This window comes from Papaver somniferum, chromosome 2 (genome assembly GCF_003573695.1).
Source record: "Papaver somniferum cultivar HN1 chromosome 2, ASM357369v1, whole genome shotgun sequence".
Lineage (NCBI taxonomy): Eukaryota > Viridiplantae > Streptophyta > Magnoliopsida > Ranunculales > Papaveraceae > Papaver > Papaver somniferum.
The window spans coordinates 81,134,155-81,156,921 of NC_039359.1; the positions used below are offsets into that span (position 1 = coordinate 81,134,155).

General features: G+C 37.3%; 1 protein-coding gene across 1 annotated transcript; it reads right to left on the reverse strand.

The window, feature by feature from the left end:
* Window positions 1-1,117: 1,117 nt before the first annotated feature.
* Window positions 1,118-5,494, reverse strand: LOC113348176 (glycine-rich domain-containing protein 1-like). The gene is made up of 9 exons (XM_026591880.1): window positions 5,340-5,494; window positions 5,006-5,168; window positions 4,490-4,607; window positions 4,118-4,372; window positions 3,510-3,965; window positions 2,820-3,358; window positions 2,521-2,722; window positions 2,281-2,436; window positions 1,118-2,192 (listed from the first exon to the last, which is right to left on the reverse strand). The coding sequence occupies exons 2-9, from the start codon at window positions 5,164-5,166 to the stop codon at window positions 1,368-1,370; spliced, it is 2,712 nt and encodes a 903-aa protein (XP_026447665.1). The 5' UTR covers window positions 5,167-5,168; window positions 5,340-5,494; the 3' UTR covers window positions 1,118-1,367.
* Between the last annotated feature and the right edge of the window lie 17,273 nt (window positions 5,495-22,767).

Sequence of the window (22,767 nt, forward strand, 5' to 3'; positions counted from 1 at the left end):
AGGTTTGTTATAACAACAGTATTGAGGTAAAGATTTTCTCACTTGATTGATTTACAGAAGAATCAATTTATACACAACTCATCCAACTATCAACGGAAATAAAATCACTACAAATACAACCTAATGAATACAAAATATATACACAAAGGAAATAAGACAATAGTGAATATATGCCATACACGCCTTTTCCTAGCAATACCATGTGTGCATTGGGTGTTATGTTCAAAGTTTAATTTTTGTTTGTCACATCCCAAAATGAGCTTAAGTATTATTATCTTTTATTGTTTACTCTAACGTAAATAGTTATTGGATTGGCCGGCAAAGGTTCAAAAGGATTTCCTTGATGTAAAATTCCAATTCAGAGAAGTAGAGTTTGATCTCCATCATTCCATTGAGCCAATGTTGGATTAACAACATTGTTGCTTTCATTAGCACGAGTAATACTTAACTAGATAGAGATACTATTGGTATTAGCATGAATGATGGGATGAAAGTGTGCTTCGCGGAGTATGTAATTTCAGTGTGTATTATTCTAGTTTGTACGATGACTTCATTTGTGGAAATAGCGAGGAGATTTTTGGATCTTAACGGTGTGATTTTATCCGGATCATTGAGAAATGGTGGCCCCTGTAATGCTGTAATATGTATCAAGAAAGAGGAGAAATCGCTTCCTTATCTTTATTGGTACCAGGTTGCCTATTTCTATCCTCACAGAAATGATAGGAGCTGTCTCTGATGTCTCTGACTTTGTCAAACGATGTAGACTTTCTTGAAGGGTCAGAAAGGCAATCTTCGGGTATCGTCCATGTCACATGGCCGGCCAATTGGCTAATTGGAGACGATGTGAATGAAATGGTTGGGTGCTCGGTGACGGTGTGAAGAATCCGGACGTTGGGTATGTTGGTGCGATCCTGGAGTACAAAAATGCGGGGGATATTTTGAAAGGTAAAAGAAACTTATGGCCCATCTGGATTATTTTCTGATCTTAGTTTAGATCCAAGTGGAGTCTCCATAGTTTAAGAACACTGTGCCCTATAAGAGTTGTCTATTGTGCCCAGCAGAGGGCTATTTTTTAGTCCAGGCCGAGTCTATAAGGTTTGTACACATCTCTATGATATTTCATGAAACTTGCTTCCTTAAAATTTCCAATTCATGCTTACAGTTTTCGATATGGAAGAACACTTTTATTATTATTAGCTCAGACATGAGGATTACAACACAAACTTCATCACAAGTAAAACACAAATTTCAAATAACATTATTACCGAGGATAATCCACCTAGTACACAATCAATATTCCCCACCACAACATGTCAACATCATTCACACTGCACAACCTTGGATGGTGGAGCTATTACCAGAGTCTTTCAAACTGCTACTGCAGTCTCCGCACCACCACCACCACTCTTTGCCATACCTCCACCACACCCACCACTTCCACCGCATCCACCACCACACCCACCACCACCACATCCACCACTCTTAACCATATTTCCGCACCCACCACCACAACCGCTTCCACAACCACCACTCTCCGCCAACATATTTCCGCATCCACCACCACAGCCACTGCCACAACCACCACTCTTTACCATACTTCCGCATCCACCACCACAGCCACCACATCCACCACTCTTAACCATATTTCCGCATCCACCACCACAACCGCTTCCACAACCACCACTCTCCACCAACATGTTCCCGCATCCACCACCACAACCGCTTCCACAACCACCACTCCTTACCATACTTCCGCATCCACCACCACAGCCGCTACCACATCCACCACTCTTTACCATATTCCCACATCCACCACAACAACCACTGCCACATCCACCACTGTTAACCATGTTCCCGCAGCCACCTCCACAGCCACTACCGCAACCACCACTATTAACAACATTTTTGTATTCTTTGTTACCTGTTGTTTCATACCCGTAAACTCCAGACTCACCCTTTGCTTGTGCTACTGTGCTTCCTTGCTTGGCTGCCTCTTCCTCCTTTTCTGAGGAAGCTACTTTGCTGCTTTTACCTTCAACTTGAGACCCTTCAACATTTTCTTCAATTTGGCCATGCATGTTGTCTAAATTTTCTCCCTTGCCAACTAGACCAATGTGCCCATCTTTTTTCAGAATATCAGAGAGTATGAAGGTCAATGTAATCCCAAGCAAAGCAAACCATTCTTCTTTTACCTATGTTAGATTTCTGAGTGTTATAAGCACGTCAATAGGAAAAACTATGCTATGGAAGAAACAGATAAATATAAGTGATGTCCAATACCTTCAAAAACCCACATTTGGGGTTAAGTAATGCTAGTGCCTTTCCGTATGGATTTTCTTCAGAGAACTCCACTACTGTAACAAAGTCGGATTCATTCTTCTGCTTCTCACAGTTTTTGGGTTCATATTCTAGTGCTCTACCAGGGAAAAGTCTCACCTATATCCCAAAGAGAAGCAACTCAATTACAACGATAGAAGGAGAAACCATTTTTATTTTTTTTACAATGGCGAGGATACTTACCATCCGGTTATCTCGGAGCTCAATGATATCACCTTGTTCGTTGGATTTGGTCAGAAGATGAAAGGACTCAGTAGAATCTAACAAAGACCACCCTGTTTCCGCATCTTCCGCTAGAATCTGTGTTTCATCAGAGTGTCCTATAATTCCAATAACCTCTTTCTTCGAATTGAAACTAGTTTTTGCATCTGCTTTCTTTGAGTTCCTGAAATGCATGAGATTTATAAGTGTTATAAGTTCTAGGAAGTATCTAAAATTACCAAAAGATATTCAGAAAGGAAATATTAGGATTTGATAGTCACCTCATCTGAATGTTGAGGATCTCATTGCCAACTTCATCCACGACAGATGTCCAACTTTTAGCATGCTGGATACTTCCAGGAAGTGCAGAGAAACAAGAATCTTTTGCGAATGGACGTGACCTAACCATGCTAAGTACATGTGGAGCAGGTGTCGGAGCAGTAGTGGAGACAGCAATCCGCAGAGAGATTGGGTTGGAGTTTTCAATGCCAGAACTTGGCTCCAACTGGAACCATTTTTCAACTGACAACTTATTGACAGGATCGGTCAAATCCTTCAAAGGGATTGATGTTGTGCCAAAGATTTTGGGTTCATTTGATATGGATAAGCTAGAGGCTGATTGGAACATAAGTTCAAAGCAAAGCTCTCCAACAGGTTCACACTGGAATACAGCAACCTGCTTCTCCCTAGTCACGGACAGAATATTAAGTCTCCTTTTTGCATCAAAGAGAGAATCTGGCATTCTCTTACTGAACTGAACATAAATGCTACCCTTGAGTCCTACTGGTAAATCCCTTACCGCCACAATCTCCAAACAAATCTGAAATTTGAAAGATAAAAAGCCGCATGAGAATCACTAGCAACAAACTCCAATTCTAGTGTTTAGTACGCAACAATTTATACACATACATTCAAGAACAAACACACATATATCCAAAATAATAAAGAGAGACAACTCTTTAGTGGCGTACCTCTACTGATGTTTTATCACGAAGCTGAACTGCTTTGCGAGGATCGCTCAAAGGAACAACTTTCTTGCTCGTCATATTTGGTTGCCATGGAACATGAGTAACAGGTGATGGAGCAGTGCCTCTATACATTGCCCCTGCCCTCCAATACCTAGATCCAAACAACTGTTCCCACTTGTTAATAGTCCCTGAAAATCCAACATCAAGCTTCTGTCCTTTGCTTCTGCTTGAATCTGTGTCATCATGCTCTAACAACTTGCCGGTGACTTGAACAACGTCTTTACAGTAAGCAACTGGATGAAGCTGGTGAGTATGCCATATGAGATCGATATCATAAGTCGGCACACAAAATAGCTTAATAGACCTCTCCTTATTTCTCTTAATCAAATGAAGAAATCCTTTATATCTGGCAACAGCTCCTTCAAGAAAGAGTTCATCATTCATGGTGGGTTTGGATACCTGACGAAAACATGTCAGGAGATTAATAATGTAAGTATATAATGCATTCACAGTAGTATTACATGTATACAACAATCGGTTTGGATTTCGACCATCTATATTGATAAGAAATATAAATCAAAAGGAACACTGCAGAAAATTTTCTCGCTTACTTGGTAAAAGAAAGAGCTCTGCCTTTTAACAGCAGAAACCAGATCATATTTGGTACTTTCTGGAGCATCTGAAAGTATTTCAGAAGTCTCGTCTGCGAAGGTGCCTCTCAGGTCAAGCTCATACGGCTCACTGGGATACAACTGATTCCAGATTTCTTCAGTTTGTTTCGTGGATGCCCCTTGAACCTTTGATATAACATTAGCATTGTCCAAAATCTGTCCGTATAATTCCTCACAATCGGTTTTGTACGTTACCTATAAAGAAAAGCATCCAGCAAAAAAACTCAGCAAACTGCAGAACTAATATGATCATTTCTAATACAAGCTAAGAAAACAAACACAATAAATTTAAAATTGTATGTACGGACTTACCGGATTAAGCCTGTGGCAGTGCCAAACCCATTCACAATCCAAAGGAACAACCAAAGTCCCTTCTGAAATCTCACCCTTAGCATGCTTGGCAAGCAAAGGAAGCCAACAAGTCTTGTACCTGAAGCACACAATTTGTCAAAATTCGAAGACCAAAAATGCAATCACCCAACCAAAACAAACACTAAACTATCTCCCTCAAAAACAATACTATCAACACTAGACGACTGCTTGCACGGTGGAAGCCGACTCAAAATCGGACAAATTTTTCTAAAGATTCATCATAAAGTGAATTAGATCAATTTAGTCATTCATTTTGGAACTTTTAATTGTTGTAATTGAAAGAAAGTGAAGTAGAATTCGCTCTAATCCGCTTAATTTGATCAAATTGACGATTTTTGCTAAAAACAAAATGTCAACTGTGATTGTTTTGAGAGATTGACAGAAAATTTCTTGATAAAAACTTGATGAAATTGAAAACAAATGTGTAAAAAAGTTGTCTGTGTTGGTGAATTATACCTGTGAATAGCGCTCCTCAAAAGCGGTCCATCATCGTAAAGACATCGGTAGCGATCAACAGTTGCTAGAAACTTAAGATGCTTCCTAGCTGCATCCAAAAGGTCTATACTAGTAACAATCTTTTGTGCTTCAATCCACTCTAATTCTTGCCTCTTCTCCATTTCTAACCAAAGAAAAATAACATTAGAGCTTTAATAGGATTTCCCCAAATTCAAATACAATTTTGAACATGCAACAGTGAACTCAAACTGTAGTCAACCGCAAAATTAATCATCAAAATGTTGAAATTCAAAGATGAAAGAACGGAGAACTGGAAATTTGAAAGACTAATTACCAGGAAAGTGTGATGGATAAATTCAAAAAATCTGCTATAACTTCTCTGCTCCTGACTTGTTGTTTCTGGAAAATCTCAACTTGGTTTTTTTTAGAGGTAAGAAGAATATCTCCCTGGCCTCTATTTATAGGACTAGTCTTTTGATAGAAAAAAGTACTAACTCAACAACTTGAAGACATTAATTTACTTCCATAAAGTATATATATATATATGATTTACATATTTGCCCTTATATTTTCAAGAGGAAAGGATATGGCCAGATTCTGGTCTATGCCAGGTCAAAATGAAAAAAGAGAAAACATTTTTGAAATCAATCTACTAAATAGACCAATTTGGTCATTTTTGGCTTAGTTTTAATTCGATTGAAAAGTTATTGTAGAGTAACGGTACAAAATCAGTCCTTCTGGACAGACGCAGATCGAGCTGGGAAACCAGGTGAAAACTGAATTCACTTTTTCTCTCATGCATTTTTTGGTGGGCCCCGCAGAGGATAGCATGGATCACTTTTAGGGTTTGGTTTTGTGCCTAGCGGTTTTTTGTGATGACTTTTTACCGTAGTTCGTTTAGAATTTCTGGTACAAAATTTAATAATACTAATATAACTGTAAAATTATTGGATGATAATATCGTTATTCTCAGTTCAAACACAAATTTGTGTATTGATCTCCTAAAAATGATAATTCTTTACCGATTAAAAAAAGGGTGAAGAAATTTAAATTATTTTGTGGCATACACGACCAATTATGCTTGCATCACTTGTTAGTTTCTAAAACTTTGTTTTGTTCCGGATTCAAGACAGTCCAATTTTTCTACTTCGACTATTTTTTTATCAAATGTTTCCTTTGAGTTCAGAATATACCCCTATATCTATACTTTTCCACGCTCGATGGAAGGAAATAATAGTACACATTACTTCAACGAAAGTACAAATAGACGCAGGATTACCTATTTCTCCTTCTATTTTCTTCTCGTTAATTAGTTTCTTATTAGATTTGTGCCCGTGCATATTTTTTCTTTTAACTTCGTGTGCGTGGGGCTTCGCCGCGCCCCTTGGCAATGAATATTTGATTTGGTGTGTGTAGGGCTTCCCCCGTCCCGTGACGATGTATTTTTGATTTGGCATTGCGGGACAAATATATTAAATAGATGGAGAATATGTGCAGATTTTATTTATTTTTTCCGTTTTAACTTGGTGTACGCGGGGCTTACCCCGCCCCGTGACAATGCATTTTTAATTTGGTATGTGCAGGGTTTCACCCTACCCCGTGGCGATGTATTTTTTATTTGGTGTGGCGGGGAAAATATATTAAATAGGTGGATAATATACGCATATTTTATTTATTTAATTTATATATTAATTTGGAGAAAAGAGTCTTAATATAGTAGTAATACTCGATTTCCAAATTGAATTTGGACTTCCATAAAATTCCAAACACGTTAAGTTAGGTTTTCTTTTAATTTTGTAATTTTTAAACCAACCATATGTTGCCAAGTGTCCTCACCTAAATGTTGTCATGTCATGAATTCTAAATTGAACTTGGTTTCGTTTTTTTAATCTTTTTCCTATTCTTTTTAAATTTAAACCAATCGTACGTTGCCAAGTGTCCTCACCAAATTGCTCGTTTCACAAAACTCAGAATATGCCTATTTCCACTAATAAGAAGTGAGGGTTTCTTCACCATTCAACGTGGGAGCTTTATTTGTCTAGCTCTTTAAATCTTTAGATTTTTTTCTACATTTCATTTGTGATTGTAGTTTAGATAAACCGCAAAGAAAACGACTCGAAAACTAGATTTTGCTAATTAAGTCCTAATTCTAAAAGAGGAGAATGGACAACATTTAGGGAATGAATGATGATGATTCCACTACTGAAAAAAGAAAAATAATTGTGCAGTTTATCAAGAAAACAAACTCTCTGATAATAACTATAGAATAAAATTGTTTTCGTAACAGATTTAGCTAGCATTATTGTTTATTTGTTTTCATAACTTCATTTCGTTCGTTGAAAATCGTCTTCATTAAATCAAATGGTTTCTTGTGGGATTTGTTCACAGATACGTTTGGGGACAATGATAGCTTTGTTTGTTTGTTTTTGGGTTCCTGATTATTGACAATGAGAACGCTTATAGAGTTTTGGATGTCCTTCTTATCCCAAGTTCCCAACCAGTCTTCGTCAAATAGGAAACTAACATGCAAAAGATGGGAAGTCAAGTGACTCATACACCTGAACAACCCTCAACGACTCTTTTGTTCGTAAGACACAGTGACTGTCTGTCACACTCAAACAATCCTCAATTCTATTGCAAAACAAGAAATAACAAATAAAGAAGTTGTTTTAGCTAATTTGATGTCATGGAAAACAAACATAAGATGCTTGTACTCGTGTCTTTCGAATGAATTATGGAAAGTTAAAACAGTATGTGCAACTGATTCAAAACCACTTCTCTCTCTCTTTTTTTCACATGAAAAATACCCTTGTACTAATAAAAGTTTTTTGTTTTTCTCTTATGAACCGAAAGGATTACAAAAGCCACGTTATTCTAGAACACGCTGAATATATTAATACCCAAAATAATATAGCTGACAATATTATCCATTTCTTCGTTTATATCCATCGTGCACTGCACTCCTACCATAAACGAATGCATTTTGTGATATGTAAATCGTATAGTCTGCTAATTTGAATTTCAACTGTTAATCATCTACGAATTCATAGACCCGTCTGTTAAAACGTCCAATGAGTCTGATCTGATACTAAGACATATAGTTCAGTGATGTTGCCCAAGTAATATCCTAACATATTTCCAAACACCATATATATATACACACACTATAAAGAAATGCAAGAGTCTAGATTTGACTTTTTCTCATTAACCCACCCAATATTTACACAACGGGTTGCACCGTGTGAAAGGGGTGGGACCCACACCTGCCTCACCCCCTCCGGATGTTCATCCATTCACGGTGCATTCCACGGTTGCTTTCTTACGTACGTCAATCATTACTCTTTACATATTTGTCCTAGAAAATTAAGACCCCCGGGCATTGGAGAAGAGATTTGGTGTCAAAGATATTCAATACCTTTTCTTCCGCAAGTTTCTCAGTTTCACTGTAATTCAAAATACCAAAATCTCAGTTTCACTATAATTCAAATACCAAAACTATCTAGGTTTGAGATCAACTTCTCTATATAAACACTTACTTCCATGATTTTTTTACATCCAGTAGAATAATCTATGGGTAAACTAATCGCAAAAGATTTATTCAAGTTGAGAAAAAAAAAACCGCATGAATCATCATCACCCATGACAAAACTATCCGAGGATATTTTGATTGATATCTTTCTTCGCTTAGGTCAAGGCTCTATCCGCAGGTGCAAGGCCGTCTCAAAGGTATGGCGTTCTGTTATATCTAACCCAGTTTTCATAAACAAGTGGTTCGCAAAGTACACAAGTATTGATACTCTTCTTGCATGGGCTATGGGTTATATTACTCATGATTGTGTCCAAAAGGAGTTCGTTAAGAAGAACTCAATCACTAACACCGTAGCTTCAACTGCAACTCCTTGTCACACTCGATGTGTTTTTAGTAAAGATGGACGTAACGTAGAGTTTATATATGGTTCAGTCACATTCAAAGAAAATCTATTTCGTTTGGGATCAAGCTATGGTTTATTTCTCTGCCATATAACATCAAAATCTAGTGGCTTAAAATCCGCCGCTAACCGCTTTTTGTCCCAAATGTTTGGGGTTGCTTTTTCCAAAATCTCTAGGGGGTATAATCATCCAGAACTACGACATTACAAGAAGACTTACCATGTTCTCAATGTACTAGCAGAAAAACTATAGAAATTCCACGACCAACTAGTAAATGGATTGCCGGTCACTGCATCATTAGTGGACCTTCCACTGTGCATGCATCATTGTGTTCCACAATGGTCGTGCGTATTCCACAAATTTGGACGCCGTCCAAAGAATTTGACATAGATATTTACTCTTCTGACACGGATGAATGGAAAGCTCGAAGGGTTTCATGTTCACTGGGAACAACTATAACAATTAAAACTCTCACTTCACTGGATGTAGTCGCCCATAATGGAGTATTGTTTTGGATTAATGGAGAAAACAGTACCGAAATTAGAACTATTGATCTCAGGATTAATGACAAGGTCAATGATGGTTTCCATCAATGCAGGACTCTTCGCTTGCCTGTGGAGTACGATAGAGATGGATGTCTAGGAGCACAATTGGAAGGGCTCCTATGCTACTGTTCTGTGAGCAACCGGAAGTTGAATTTATGGGAACTGCGCATCGTGGAAAACTTCGGGGAGGACTCTAAGGAAGAAAAATGGGATTGGTGTTTGGTTCACAAGGATATTCATATAAGTAATATCAGCAACTAATATAACTATAGGCCTGCAGCATTGAATCCGTTGAATCGCGATAGTGTACTTAGAAGTTATAATATGTGGAACGATTTTCTGGGATACAACATTCAGACCAGAAGATCCGGACAAAAGGTTGAAGACTCCTCCCTTTTCTCTAGCTTCACATGAGTGTGTGTCAAGCCCATGTTACACCTCGCACAGTAGTCGTGGTATCACCTAAAAGATTAGCAATGCCTGGCTTTTGGAGAGAAAACTAAGAACGGGGTGGTCAACTGTGTTTTCATCAGAAAAAAGTGGATTATTTGATTATTTTTCTTTTTTTTTTTTTTTGTTCTTGCAGTTTGGATTACTATTGAATTTGCTAATATATTAAGTAATTTTCAAGCATTTCCCCAAATCATTGTTCACATCCTCTCTTTTGAGAATAGATTGCAGCATTGCCATCCTTCAAATGCACAGCTCCAACAAAACTCTGCACTCTGAAAAATATAAGTGCAACAAATTTTTTCCTTGCAGTTCGCAAAAGTACGTTAGAAGTAAAACAAGTTGCTAAAAATAATGTACGTACTATTTCTACGGGTATATATATATATATATATATATACATATATATATATATACATATATATCTTGCAGATATGAAGTTTCCTAGTTTATACACAAAACTTAATTATCCAATTCTTTGTTTATGCAAGTTTTCTAGTTTCACTAGGATTCAAGTACCAAAACTATCTAGGTTATAAGCTATCAACTTCTCCATATAAATACAACCACACGAAATCATATATTAAGCTATAATAACGATACATGGGTAATCTAATGGGAAAATAAGGTTAAGGCCCAATTCATGGATAACCCATAATATGAGGCCCTTAATTAAAAGAAGTTTAAATGTAGGCCCCGAATTATTAAAAGACATTCATACCCTTACGTATATCGTCAAGCCCCTAAATAAATAAAATTTAAAACTAAGCCCAAAATTATTATAAATACATGTATTACTTTAATATTCATTTACAATAATTTCTTAGCATGTGTAATTAGAATTACACACGCATCTGTCTAGTGTAATTGAGAGTTACATATGCATCTCTATAGTGTAATTGAGAGTTGCACATGCATCGGATTTGTGTATTCAGCGTGAACTCCAATTCCAGCGAGACCATCACCACATTTAAGCAATTATCTTTTATGAAGTTTAAATCTTTGCCTTTCCTTCTTGTCTTCTTCACTCCAAAATGCTTGCATATCTGCAACGAAATAAACATCCATGGATTAGGTTGGATGAACAAAAAGCGAAAAAAATAATATTATACAACAATTGTAAGGCAAAATTATAGAACAAAGATCACAGAAAATACACATGATAACCTATCTTAACATGTGTAACTGGAAGTTACACATGCATCCCTCATGCGCAATTGACAGTTACACATGCATATGACTTGGATACCTAGCATGTGGAATTTTTTGGTTGCAAGTTTGTTCATTTTAGCATGTGTAACTAGGAGTTACACATGCATCTGTCTAGTGTAAAGAGGAGTTACGCATGCATATATCATGTGTAACTAGGAGTTACACCTACGTATGACTTGTTTACTCAGCTTACTGACTTTACTTGTGATATTCACAGTTGTAACGCATATGTTACAACTAAGAACTAATTACTTGTTTTGCTAATTCTGATTTATTGGAAGACAAGGTTTCAAACATGAAATAAATTCGCAGAACACACATTCAATTCTTGGAGCCCAACTACATAAAACTAAAGTACATCATAAAATAAACAGATTCTCAAGATGATGATTCCTTAATAGGAATGTTCAGGCAAGTGTTGGACTCAAAGAATTTAAATAGTATGTAGCATTTGTGGGTAAGAAGTACCTATAATTGCTTTTGTTTGTTCAGCCACAACAGTCAAACAGTGCCCCTCCTCTCGTTATTCAAGAGTCTCACTGACACCAGCAATCACCTTAAATCCTTGAGAAAGTGCATATGCAACTTTCTTTCCAAAGAACTACATAACTATATTTCAAAAGCATTCAATCAATGTTACGGAACTATATAAAAATTAATAAAAACCAAAGCAAAAGATGTTGTGCCACAAGAGCTGTACATAACAATAACAATTAAGCTTATGTGCAAAAAAAAACACAAACTAATTACCTCATTTGATTCATTTAGCAAAGCACTTCTTTCAGAAAGGTTAAGAATAACCCAAGGGATGTTCAAACTGGAATGCATCTCAGTACTGCATAAACAAGGGACACGAGTTTTATTTATTCATACATGCCTGAGTAGTATTCCAGTATCAGACCAGAACATAGAAAACATGAATGCATGATGTGAGAAGATTAACTACTGTAAATAGGAGTTACACATGCATTTGAATAGTGTAACTAGGAGTTACAGATGCACTATATAATGCAAAGAAATGTCTAATGTCTTACACCTAAACTCGTAAGAAATGTCTAATGTCTAGTGCAACAAAAGTTGTTCAACAAATCAAGTTCAATAAAGATAAAAGTGAAGGTGCAAAACCATACATGTGAGGGATATATTTGAGGCATCCCCAAGTCGCCTTGCCTCCCATAAAAAATCCAGTTACATAGATTTTTGATCCTAGACCCAACTGGTCATCAAGCTCTCACACATCTAAAGCAGTACTCTTATCTGTAGGTTTCGATTCAGATTATTTTTTCCATACATGGCTCTATTAAATCAGCATGTGTAACTGGAGGCTACACATCTAATTAGCATGTGTAACTAGTCGTTACAGTTCTAATTAGCATGTGTAACTAGCAGATACACATTCATATAACCGGCGTACTTGTAAAGTCTGAAAGCATCATAGTTCAAAAAGTAATAGTCCATACCAATTCTTAATGATGATAATAGATACAACGAACAAATACATTATACACACATGAACTAGTAACAAAAGAAAAATGGAAACGAAGATTGCTCAATATTTACCTTTCAACAGACACACATGAACTACTGCTGGCCACCACAACTACCTTCTCATCCTCCTCCAAAACCCGCACCTCCACCACCAAAATCACCACATATTCGTTAATCAAACTCCACGTTTGTATACCAAGACTGAAGATAAGCAAATTAAAATCAAACTCAATTGTGAACTTCAGTAAAATATTAATGTTGCTTATATTCAAGCAAACCAAACGCAGAAAGAGACAAGTACTGGAAAGTGAAACCAAGTCGTGATATCTTTTGTACCTTGTTCCCATGATTCACAACTGCCTCAAACACATACACCTGAAAATTAAAAATTCCAAATGATTCATTAACGAATACCACTTCATAATCAATTCAAGATTTCTATGCATATCAACAAACGACCACCTACTCCAAAAGCACAACCACTACTAAAATCTGCTGACACACATACAAACCCATTGTAATCTGCTAGTACACATAAAAATTCATGTGTCATCAGAAGTTACACATGCATATGGTATGTGTAACCAGAAGTTACATATCCTGGTACGAAGGAAAATGACAGGCATAACTATGGAAAAATCAAAATGAAAGTACAAACATCTCCAAATCAAGTCGGTGCTACTAAAATATGCTGACACACATACAAAACACATGTGTAATCTTCTAGTACACATACAAAATTCATATGTAATCATAAGTTACATATCCTGTTACCAAGAAAAATGACAGGTATAACTATGGACAAATCAAAATCAAAGTACAAACATCCCCAAATCAAGCCAGTGCTTCATATTTCCGTAATCTAAACACTCATAAACAAGCATCCTTGTAACAAGTATTAGGAGCTTCCAACACAACACAAATTAAATCATGTTTTTATGTTATTTACATGTAATAGTTTTATGCTTTCAAAAATACTAATAAACAAAAAATATTTTAGCTGATCAGAACACTCTTAATAATTGATGACATACTTGAAATCTAAATAATCTGATAGTTTAAATATGAAAAATCAAAAAATCGAGAAACAATAATAACAACATTCAAAACTTACCTAGATTAGAGATCTGTTGATTCAGGAAAAATCGTATTGGTCTTTTCCTCCGATCTGAATGGAATCATCCAAAATAAAAAACCAAAACATGATTACAACAAAAGAAAAAGAATCACTATCGATTGAAGTTTATCTGATTTCAATGATCTCACATGGGTAGAAATATAAAAACACGGTGATTATTAATCTGAAATTAGATTTAAGATTAGATCAAAATTTCAGCAACAAATCATAATAAAGAGATTTCGTAAAAAAAAAAAAAAAAGACTCCAAAACCTTATTTCCAATTGAAGAGAATGATAAAAGTATTACAGATCTAAACTGTGACTCCAAATCGGATCAAAAATTAGAAGTGAAATCAAATGAATTAGGGTTTTGAAACCGTAAATCTGTCGTTCATAAGTTTATTTTTGTTAAAAACATAACGAGATTTCAATTGAATCGAGTATAGAGATGAGAAACTTATCTGTTTTGTCAGATTTGTTGATGAAATTGTTGCGATTCAACATTAATCTTCTAATATTCAAAACCTAGAAATATTTTTGCAGATATCTTCTGAATAGAGAAGAGAGAGAAAGAGAAAAGAGAAATGAAAATATTTTCTGATATTTTCGGATATCCTCTTGTATAAATACTAAAGGGTAGTGTGGTCATTATAAAAATTCGTAATAATTAATTATGGGCCAGATCTGAAGAAATTTTGATATTTTGGGCCTAGTAATATCATTGTCTGAAAGAATGGAGTTGACAATGTATGATCCATTTAGTGGGGCTTCTATATGTTGAACCCATATAGAAGGGGTTATAGTATTTTTCACTAATCTAAGGGATCTAATTGTAAAAGATTTAGTGACAATAACTTCTTCTTCTTGTTCAAAAGAAAGAAAAGCTTAGCTTATTGCATGAGAGACCGCATGAATCATCATCATCCCGTAACGAAACTATCCGAGGATATTTTGTTTGATATCTTTCTCCGCTTAAGTCATGGTTCTATCTTAAACTGCAAGGGTGTCTCAAAGGTATGGCATTCTGTTATATCTAACCCAGTTTTCATAAACAAGTGGTTGGCGAAGTACACATGTATTGATAATTTTTTTGCGTGGTATATGGCTTATAAAACTCAATGTCTACGAAAATATGAATTCGTCGTTCAGAAGGAGAACTCAATAGTTTCAACTGAACCTCCTTATTATCACACTCGATTTGTTTGTAATGATAACGGGCATCACTCAGAGTTTCTATACGGTTCGGTCACATTCAAAGAAAATCAATTTCTTTTGGGACCAAGATATGGTTTAGCTCTCTTTCAAATAAAACCAATATGCAGTGACTTCATGGTTGCTGCTAACCGCTTTTGCTCCCAAATCTTCAGGGTTGCTTCTTCCGAAAATTCTTGGGGATATAAAGATCCAGAACTAAGATAATACCAGGAAACATACTATGTTTTTGAAGGTTTGTGGAACCACTAGAATATGAAGAACACAATCTTTTCTTTTGATTTGATTCTTGCGATTTACAAAGAATGGTTTCCTATATAAACAAGTCTAGTGCTAGAAAATAATCTATCATCAAAACAAAATCTCTTAAGCTAGGAAAGATAATATACAAGATATGCACAATATATATCCTAAACTAGGTAAGATATTATATACAACACATTGCCAAATATACGTGAGATATATTTGGCTAATACCCCCCCTCAAGTTGGAGCATGAAGAGTCGAAATGCCCAACTTGAGAAGAAGAGACTGAAATTGTTTACGACCCAATGCTTTAGTGAGAATGTCAGCCAACTGAGAAGTAGTATGAACATAAGATGGAGCGATAGTACCACGAAGAAGTTCATCACGTATGAAGTGACAATCAATCTCGATATGCTTGGTTCGTTCGTGAAAAATAGGATTATTGGCAATGTGTAAAGCAGCCTGACTATCACAATGAAGAGGAACTGATGTAGGATGCTTTATACCAAGACTTCGAAGCAAACCTTTTAACCATATAATTTCACAAGTAGTTGAGGCCATTGCGCGATATTCAGCTTCAGCAGATGATCGAGATACTGTCGTTTGCTTCTTTGTTTTCCAAGAAATAGGAGACCCCCCCGAGTAAAATAAAATACGCGGTTAGAGATCGACGACTAAGAGGACAACTGGCCCAGTCAGCGTCACAATAAGCATTAAGAACAAGAGTAGAATCAGATCGAAGCAAAATACCTTGTCCAGGGCTGCTCTTTAAGTAACGAACAACACGTAAAGCAGCATCCCATTGCGAGTGAGTTGGGCGTTGCATAAACTGAGATAAAATATGAACAGAGTAAGAAAGTTCAGGCCGTGTGATAGTAAGATAAATTAACTTTCCCACCAAGCGCCGAAAACGAGCGGGTTCACTCATGAGCTTGTCTGACGCAAGAGCTAGTTTGTGATTTTCTTCCATTGGAATGCTCGCAGGTTTAGAACCAAGAAGACCTGTCTCTTTTAGAATGTCAAGAGCATACTTACGTTGACATAGAAATATCCCTTTTGAACTTCGAGCTACCTCAATACCAAGAAAATATTTCAATTTTCCTAAATCCTTCATATGAAAACACTTATGAAGATAAGTCTGAAACTTACGAATAGCAATGCTATTATTGCCGGCAATAACAAGATCATCTACATACACAAGAATATGCAGAATAACGTCGTTCTTCTGATAAACAAATAAAGAATGATCAGAAGGACTGGAAGAAAAACCATATGATCGCAAAGCGCTCGCCAACTTTGCATACCAACATCGTGGAGCTTGTCGTAAGCCATACAACGATTTACGCAATTTACATACCTTGCCAGACATGCCATGACTAAACCCGGGAGGTAGTCGCATATATACTTCCTCATTCAACTCACCGTGAAGAAAAGCATTATGAACGTCCATTTGAACCAATTCCCAATTGTTAATAGCAGCAACAGCCAAAAAAGTGCGTACGGTAACCATTTTGACAGTAGGAGCAAAAGTCTCTGTGAAGTCAATCCCTTCCTTTTGATGATTACCGAATACAACCAATCTGGCTTTATATCTCTCAACTGAGCCGTCAGATCTGTGTTTGATGCGAAAGACCCACATACAACCAATAGCAGTCTTTCCCGGAGGTAGAGATTCAACTGTCCATGTGTGATTGAGCAGTAAGGCGTCAATCTCTCTTCTCATTGCCTGTCGCCATCGTGGATCAGCCATTGCTTCCTTGAATGAAGTTGGCTCTTTATCACTTAAAATAGCTGCAAGAAAGTGACGATGGACAGGAGAGAAAGCATTACAATTCACAAAATGAGTTATAGGATAGGGATTACCTGAGGATTGGACAGGTACAGGTGAGGAGTCGAGAGAACCCAAAGTCGTGTTAACGTTCTCCCATTGAACATAATCTCGGTGTCTAACATTTTCTTTACGAGTGCGTTTGCCATGACCAAGGGCATCATCAGTCAACATCCTGGTATTCACATCCTCTTCTACTGATAACGGTGTTGTTTCAATGCTGTCGGACACAGAAACTGGTAGAAAACTCGCTGCTGAGTCCCTGCCATGACGTCCACGCAGTTCTGGTGATGGACTGAATAGTGGAAGTATTGAAGAGCTACCAGTGTCGTCTGCAGAACTTCCGGTGATGTCTGAACTGGAAACTGGAAGCGTTGAAGAACTGCCAGAGCTGCCAGTTTCGTTCGCAGAAGTACCAGGGGAGTCTGAACTGGAAACTGGAAGCGTTGAAGTATTAGCAGGATTTCCAGTTTCGTTTGCAGAAGTGGCTGAAAGCTGCAGTGACTGAGTAACAGATTCAGGGACGTTGAGAGAATCATGCACGCTGTCAGAGAAGTCAGCAGCTTGAAGATGATGATACACAGCACTCGAATCATCGGAGTAAAGAGAAGGAAACTTCGACAGCTCTTGGGGATCAGCCAAAGGAAAGGTGTCTTCCAGAAACTGAACATCACGGGACGCAAAATAATTGCATGTCGAGAGATCAAACAGATACCAACCTTTCTTCCCAAAAGGATATCCAAGAAAAATACACCGTCGACTACGACTATCAAACTTGTCGCAAGGATGAAGATTCTTTGCATAGCATAAGCATCCGAACACTCGAAGGGAATCGAGAGTGGGAGCAGTACCATATAAAAACTCATATGGAGTTTTGAAATCGAGTACACGAGAAGGGGTTCGGTTAATCAAATACGCAGCGGTTAATACACATTCTCCCCAAAAATCAATAGGTAAAGAAGCTTGGAAACGAAGAGCACGAGCAACATTGAGAATATGACGATGCTTTCGTTCCACCCTAGCATTTTGTTGAGGTGTTTTGACTATAGAAGTTTGATGAATAATACCGTTCATGGGAAAGTATTCTGCAAGACCTTTGAACTCGGTCCCATTGTCACTTCGCATGATTTTCACCCTTTTGGAGAATTGTCGTTCGATCAAAGCAAAAAAAATTTCTCATTAAATGAGGCACCTCATCTTTAGTTTTCATCAAAAGAACCCAAACACAACGAGAATAATCATCCACAATAGTCAAAAAATATCTTGAGCTGCATGCCCGATTAGCGTGATAAGGACCCCAAACATCACAGTGAATTAACTCAAATAAATCAGTAGCTTTATTATCACTTAATGGAAAAACATTACGAGTCTGCTTGGCTCTATAACAGATATCACAAGCATGGAAATCTAACTGACTAGTAGTGCCACAAATTGGAGGTAAGAACTTCATTGCTTGCATGGAGGGATGACCGAGCCGTTGGTGCCATAAAGATGTAGAAGACGTCCCGGACACCATTAACACGAGTTGGTTCCCACGACTTTAGGCAATAAAGCCCTCCCATAAGTTTACCCGTACCAATCGTCATCCTCAAGGTATGGTCCTGTATAACACATTCAGAGTTAGTGAATTGAAAACGAATCATATTCTTAACATGTCGAGAGGTTAAGAATTGAGATACAGATATGAGATTGCAGGTGAATGTGGGCACAAAGAATACATCAGATAAAACGAGAGTTGATTTAACTTCACAACTCCCATTTTGGTCGCCTTAATGCTTGCACCATTAGGTAATCCTATTTGAATAGGTCGAATGGTATAAAGAGAATGAAAAAGAGATTCATCACAGCAAACATGATTGGAAGCACCAGTGTCGATAATCCAAATATGAGCATCCTTACCATTGAGACGAACATGATTCAAAGAAGCGGAAACGTCACCAAGAGTAACATTAGTTTTGACAGATTTGTCAAGTTTACCACGGCCTGCAGTTAAACGTCGAGGTTCTCGGCCTTCCGGATAACCATGTTTCTCCCAGCATCGGTCCTCCAGATGACCATGAAAACCACAGTAAGTGCACTTTAATAGGAATTTCGACCCCCCCTCCTGATTTGGAAGCTGACGGCTTTTGGCTGGGTGTAGCAAACGCCATAGGGGTAACAGATGTCTCAGCTCTGCGTTGAATATGCATCTGAACTTCCTCTTCCTGTATAAGACGTGAGTATACAGCATGTATAGAAGGCAGCGGTTCTGTACCCAAGAGATTAGATCTAACATTGTCATAGCATGGTTGAAGACCCATAAGGAATTGACGCACCTGATCAGCCATACGTCTGTTACGGAGAGTAACATTGAGTCCACAGCTACAACCAGTGCAAGTGCAAGAAGGAAGAGCATCAAAGTCATTGATGTCATCCCATAGCTTCTTTAAACGTCCATAATATTCTAACATAGGCTCAGAAGGCTGTTGTTTACAACTAGCAACAGCGGACTTCAATTGATATATCTTTATACCATTACCCAGTGAAAAACGAAGTTTAATATCTTCCCAAAGATCATAAGCAGTGTCACGATAAGAAATTGTGGAGCGAACGCTTGGCTCAATGGTATTAAAAATCCAAGCAACAATCATATAGTTTGCAGTCCACCAATCCTCAAGATCAGTGGAACTATCATCAGATTTACTATACGTACCGTTAATGAAACCAAGCTTGCGTTTAGCACCCAAGGAGACTCGAAAACCTTTAGCCCATTCTTCATAATTGGAACCTTTGAGGACAACATGAGTAATAAGCGTTCCCGGACCATCATTAGGAGCTAATGCATACAATGACTTAGGAGGTAGTTCAACCGAAGGTTGTGACTTAGGAGGTAGTTCAACCGAAGGTTGTTGAACCAATGTTTGGTGAACTAAATTCTCTCCCATGGATCGAAAATTTGACTCACAATACCATGAAGGTTTGTGGAACCACTAGAATATGAAGAACACAATCTTTTCTTTTGATTTGATACTTGCGATTTACAAAGAATGGTTTCCTATATAAACAAGTCTAGTGCTAGAAAATAATCTATCATCAAAACAAAATCTCTTAAACTAGGCAAGATAATATACAAGATATGCACAATATATATCCTAAACTAGGTAAGATATTATATACAACACATTGCCAAATATACGTGAGATATATTTGGCTAATAGTTTTCAATTTCCTTACTTTAAAAACTATCACAATTCCATGACCCTCTGATAAATGGATTTCCGGTCACTGCATGTATAGTGAACCTTCTGTAGTGCGTGCATGGTTACGTTCCACCACGGTCGTGCGTATTCCACAAATTTGGACCCCGTCCAAAGAATTTGACCTTGAAATTTACTTTTCTGACACGGATGAATGGGAAGTCCGAAGGGTTTCATGTCTACCAGGAACAACTATAATTATTAAAACTCTTACATCACTGGACGCAATTGCCCACAATGGAGTATTGTATTGGAATGGAGAAAAGAGTGTAGAAATTAGAACTGTTGATCTCAGGAATGACAAGGACAGTGATGGTTTACATCAATGCAGGGGTCTGCGCTTGCCTGTGGAGTACGATAGAGATGGATGTTTAGGGGCACCATTGGAAGGGCATCTGTGCTACTGTTCAGTTAGAAACCACAAGCTGAATTTATGGGAACTGCGGCTGGACGAGAACTCTAATGAAGATAGATGGGATTGGTATTTGGTTCACAAGGATGTTGATATAAATAATATCAGTAACTACCGTAATTATAAGCCTGTAGAAGTGAATCCACTGGATCGCGATATCGTACTCCTTAGAAGTTGTAATCTTTGGACTGGTTTTCGGGCATACAACATTCGGACCAGAAGAACTGAAAAGCTTAAGAGTGAAGATCCTTTCAAGTGTGACTAGGCTTCACATGATCAAGTATAGAGAGCACGACACGCAGAAGCGGTCAACACGCAGTAGTAGTTGTGTAGTCACTTAAAAGATCAACAATTCCTGGCGTTTGGAGAGAAAAATGTGATCAACTATGTTCTCACCTCTGAACAATATTAGAAAAAGTGGATATTTGATTTGTTTTTTGTATTTTTTTTTCCAGTGAGTAAAGTAGTAAAGGAAAGTACAATGATGAACAATTTCACGGATAGAACAAAAAACACCTGCAAACGCAAAATTAGAAAAATAATTTTATGGATGCAATATTAAACATGATTTAAATATTTATAGACAACTATCGAAGACATTAGTCGAATGAAAGAGTCTAGATATGACATAAAGTTAAGGTCATGAGAAGAAGTCTAGGACTATACACAACTACTTCATTATCTAATTCTTTCTTTCGCAAGTTTCCTAGTTTCACTAAAATTCAAGTGCCAAAATTATCTAGGTTTTGTGTCTATATACATACTTCCATGATTTTTTACATCAAGTAGAATCATCCGCATATTAATCTGATAACTATATGGGTAATCTGATTGTAACAGATTGTTTCAAAAGAAGAAGAAAAAACTTCTTATTATTATTCAAAGCTTAGCGTCCTGCATGAGAGACCGCATGAATCATCATCATCACCCATAACAAAACTATCCGAGGATATTTTGTTTGATATTTTTCTTCGCTTAGGTCAAGGCTCTATCCGCAGGTGCAAGGCCGTCTCAAAAGTATGGCGTTCTGTTATATCTAACTCAGCTTTCGTAAACAAGTGATTAGCGAAGTACACAGGGGTTGATAATTTTATTGCATGGTTCGTGGTTTATAATAGTCACTGTATACAAAAAATACATGCAAACGTCATTAAGAAGAACTCAAGTGGTTGCATACTAGCTTCAACATTTCCTTATTATCGCACTCGATTTCTTGATACTCGTGATGGGAATAACTTTGAGTTTATATGTGGTTCGATCACATTCAAAGATTATCAATCTCGTTTGGGATCAAGCTACGGTTTAGTTCTCTGTCACGAAACAACAAAATCTAGTACTGAGCCGCTTTTTGTCCCAAATCTTCGGGGTTGCTTTTTCAGAAAATTCTTTTGGGAATAATCATCCAGAACTAAGATATTACCGGGAAATATACTATGTTGGCAATCTACTTACCAGTAAGATTATCGCAGTTCCACGACCCTCTGATAAATGGATTGCCGGTCACTGAATCATTAGTGGACCTTCCCAGCGCATCTGTTCCACAACAATTGTGCGTATTCCACAAATATGGACACCATCCAAAGAATTTGACATTGAAATTTACTCTTCCAACACGCGTGCATGGGAAGCCGAAGGGTTTCATGTCTACCAGGAACAACTATAACTATTAAAACTTCTACTTCACTGGATGTAGTCTCCCACAATGGAGTATTGTATTGGATTAATGGAGAAAAGAGTGTGGAAATTAGAACTATTGATCTCAGGAATGACAAGGGCAATGATGGCTGTCATCAATGCAGGGCTCTTCGCTTGCCTGTGGAGTACGATAGAGATGGATGTCTAGGGGCACAATTGGAAGGGCATTTATGCTACTGTTCAGTTAGCAACCACAAGTTGAACTTATGGGAACTGCGGTTCGTGGAGAACTGTAATGAAGATGAATGAGATTGGTATTTGGTTCACAAGGATGTTGATTTAAGTAATATCAGTAACTATTATGACTATAAGCTTGCAGGATTGAATCCGTTGGATCGCAATATTGTACTCCTTAGAAGTACTAATCTTTGGAACGATTTTCTGACGTAC

Coding starts and splice junctions, on each gene's coding strand:
- LOC113348176 (XM_026591880.1), bottom strand. CDS start 5,166: ATGGAGAAGAGGCAAGAATTAGAGTGGATTGAAGCACAAAAGATTGTT. Junction 2,723..2,819: donor ATCCTCAACATTCAGATGAG/GTGACTATCAAA, acceptor CATGCATTTCAG/GAACTCAAAGAAAGCAGATG. Junction 2,437..2,520: donor AGCTCCGAGATAACCGGATG/GTAAGTATCCTC, acceptor TTTGGGATATAG/GTGAGACTTTTCCCTGGTAG.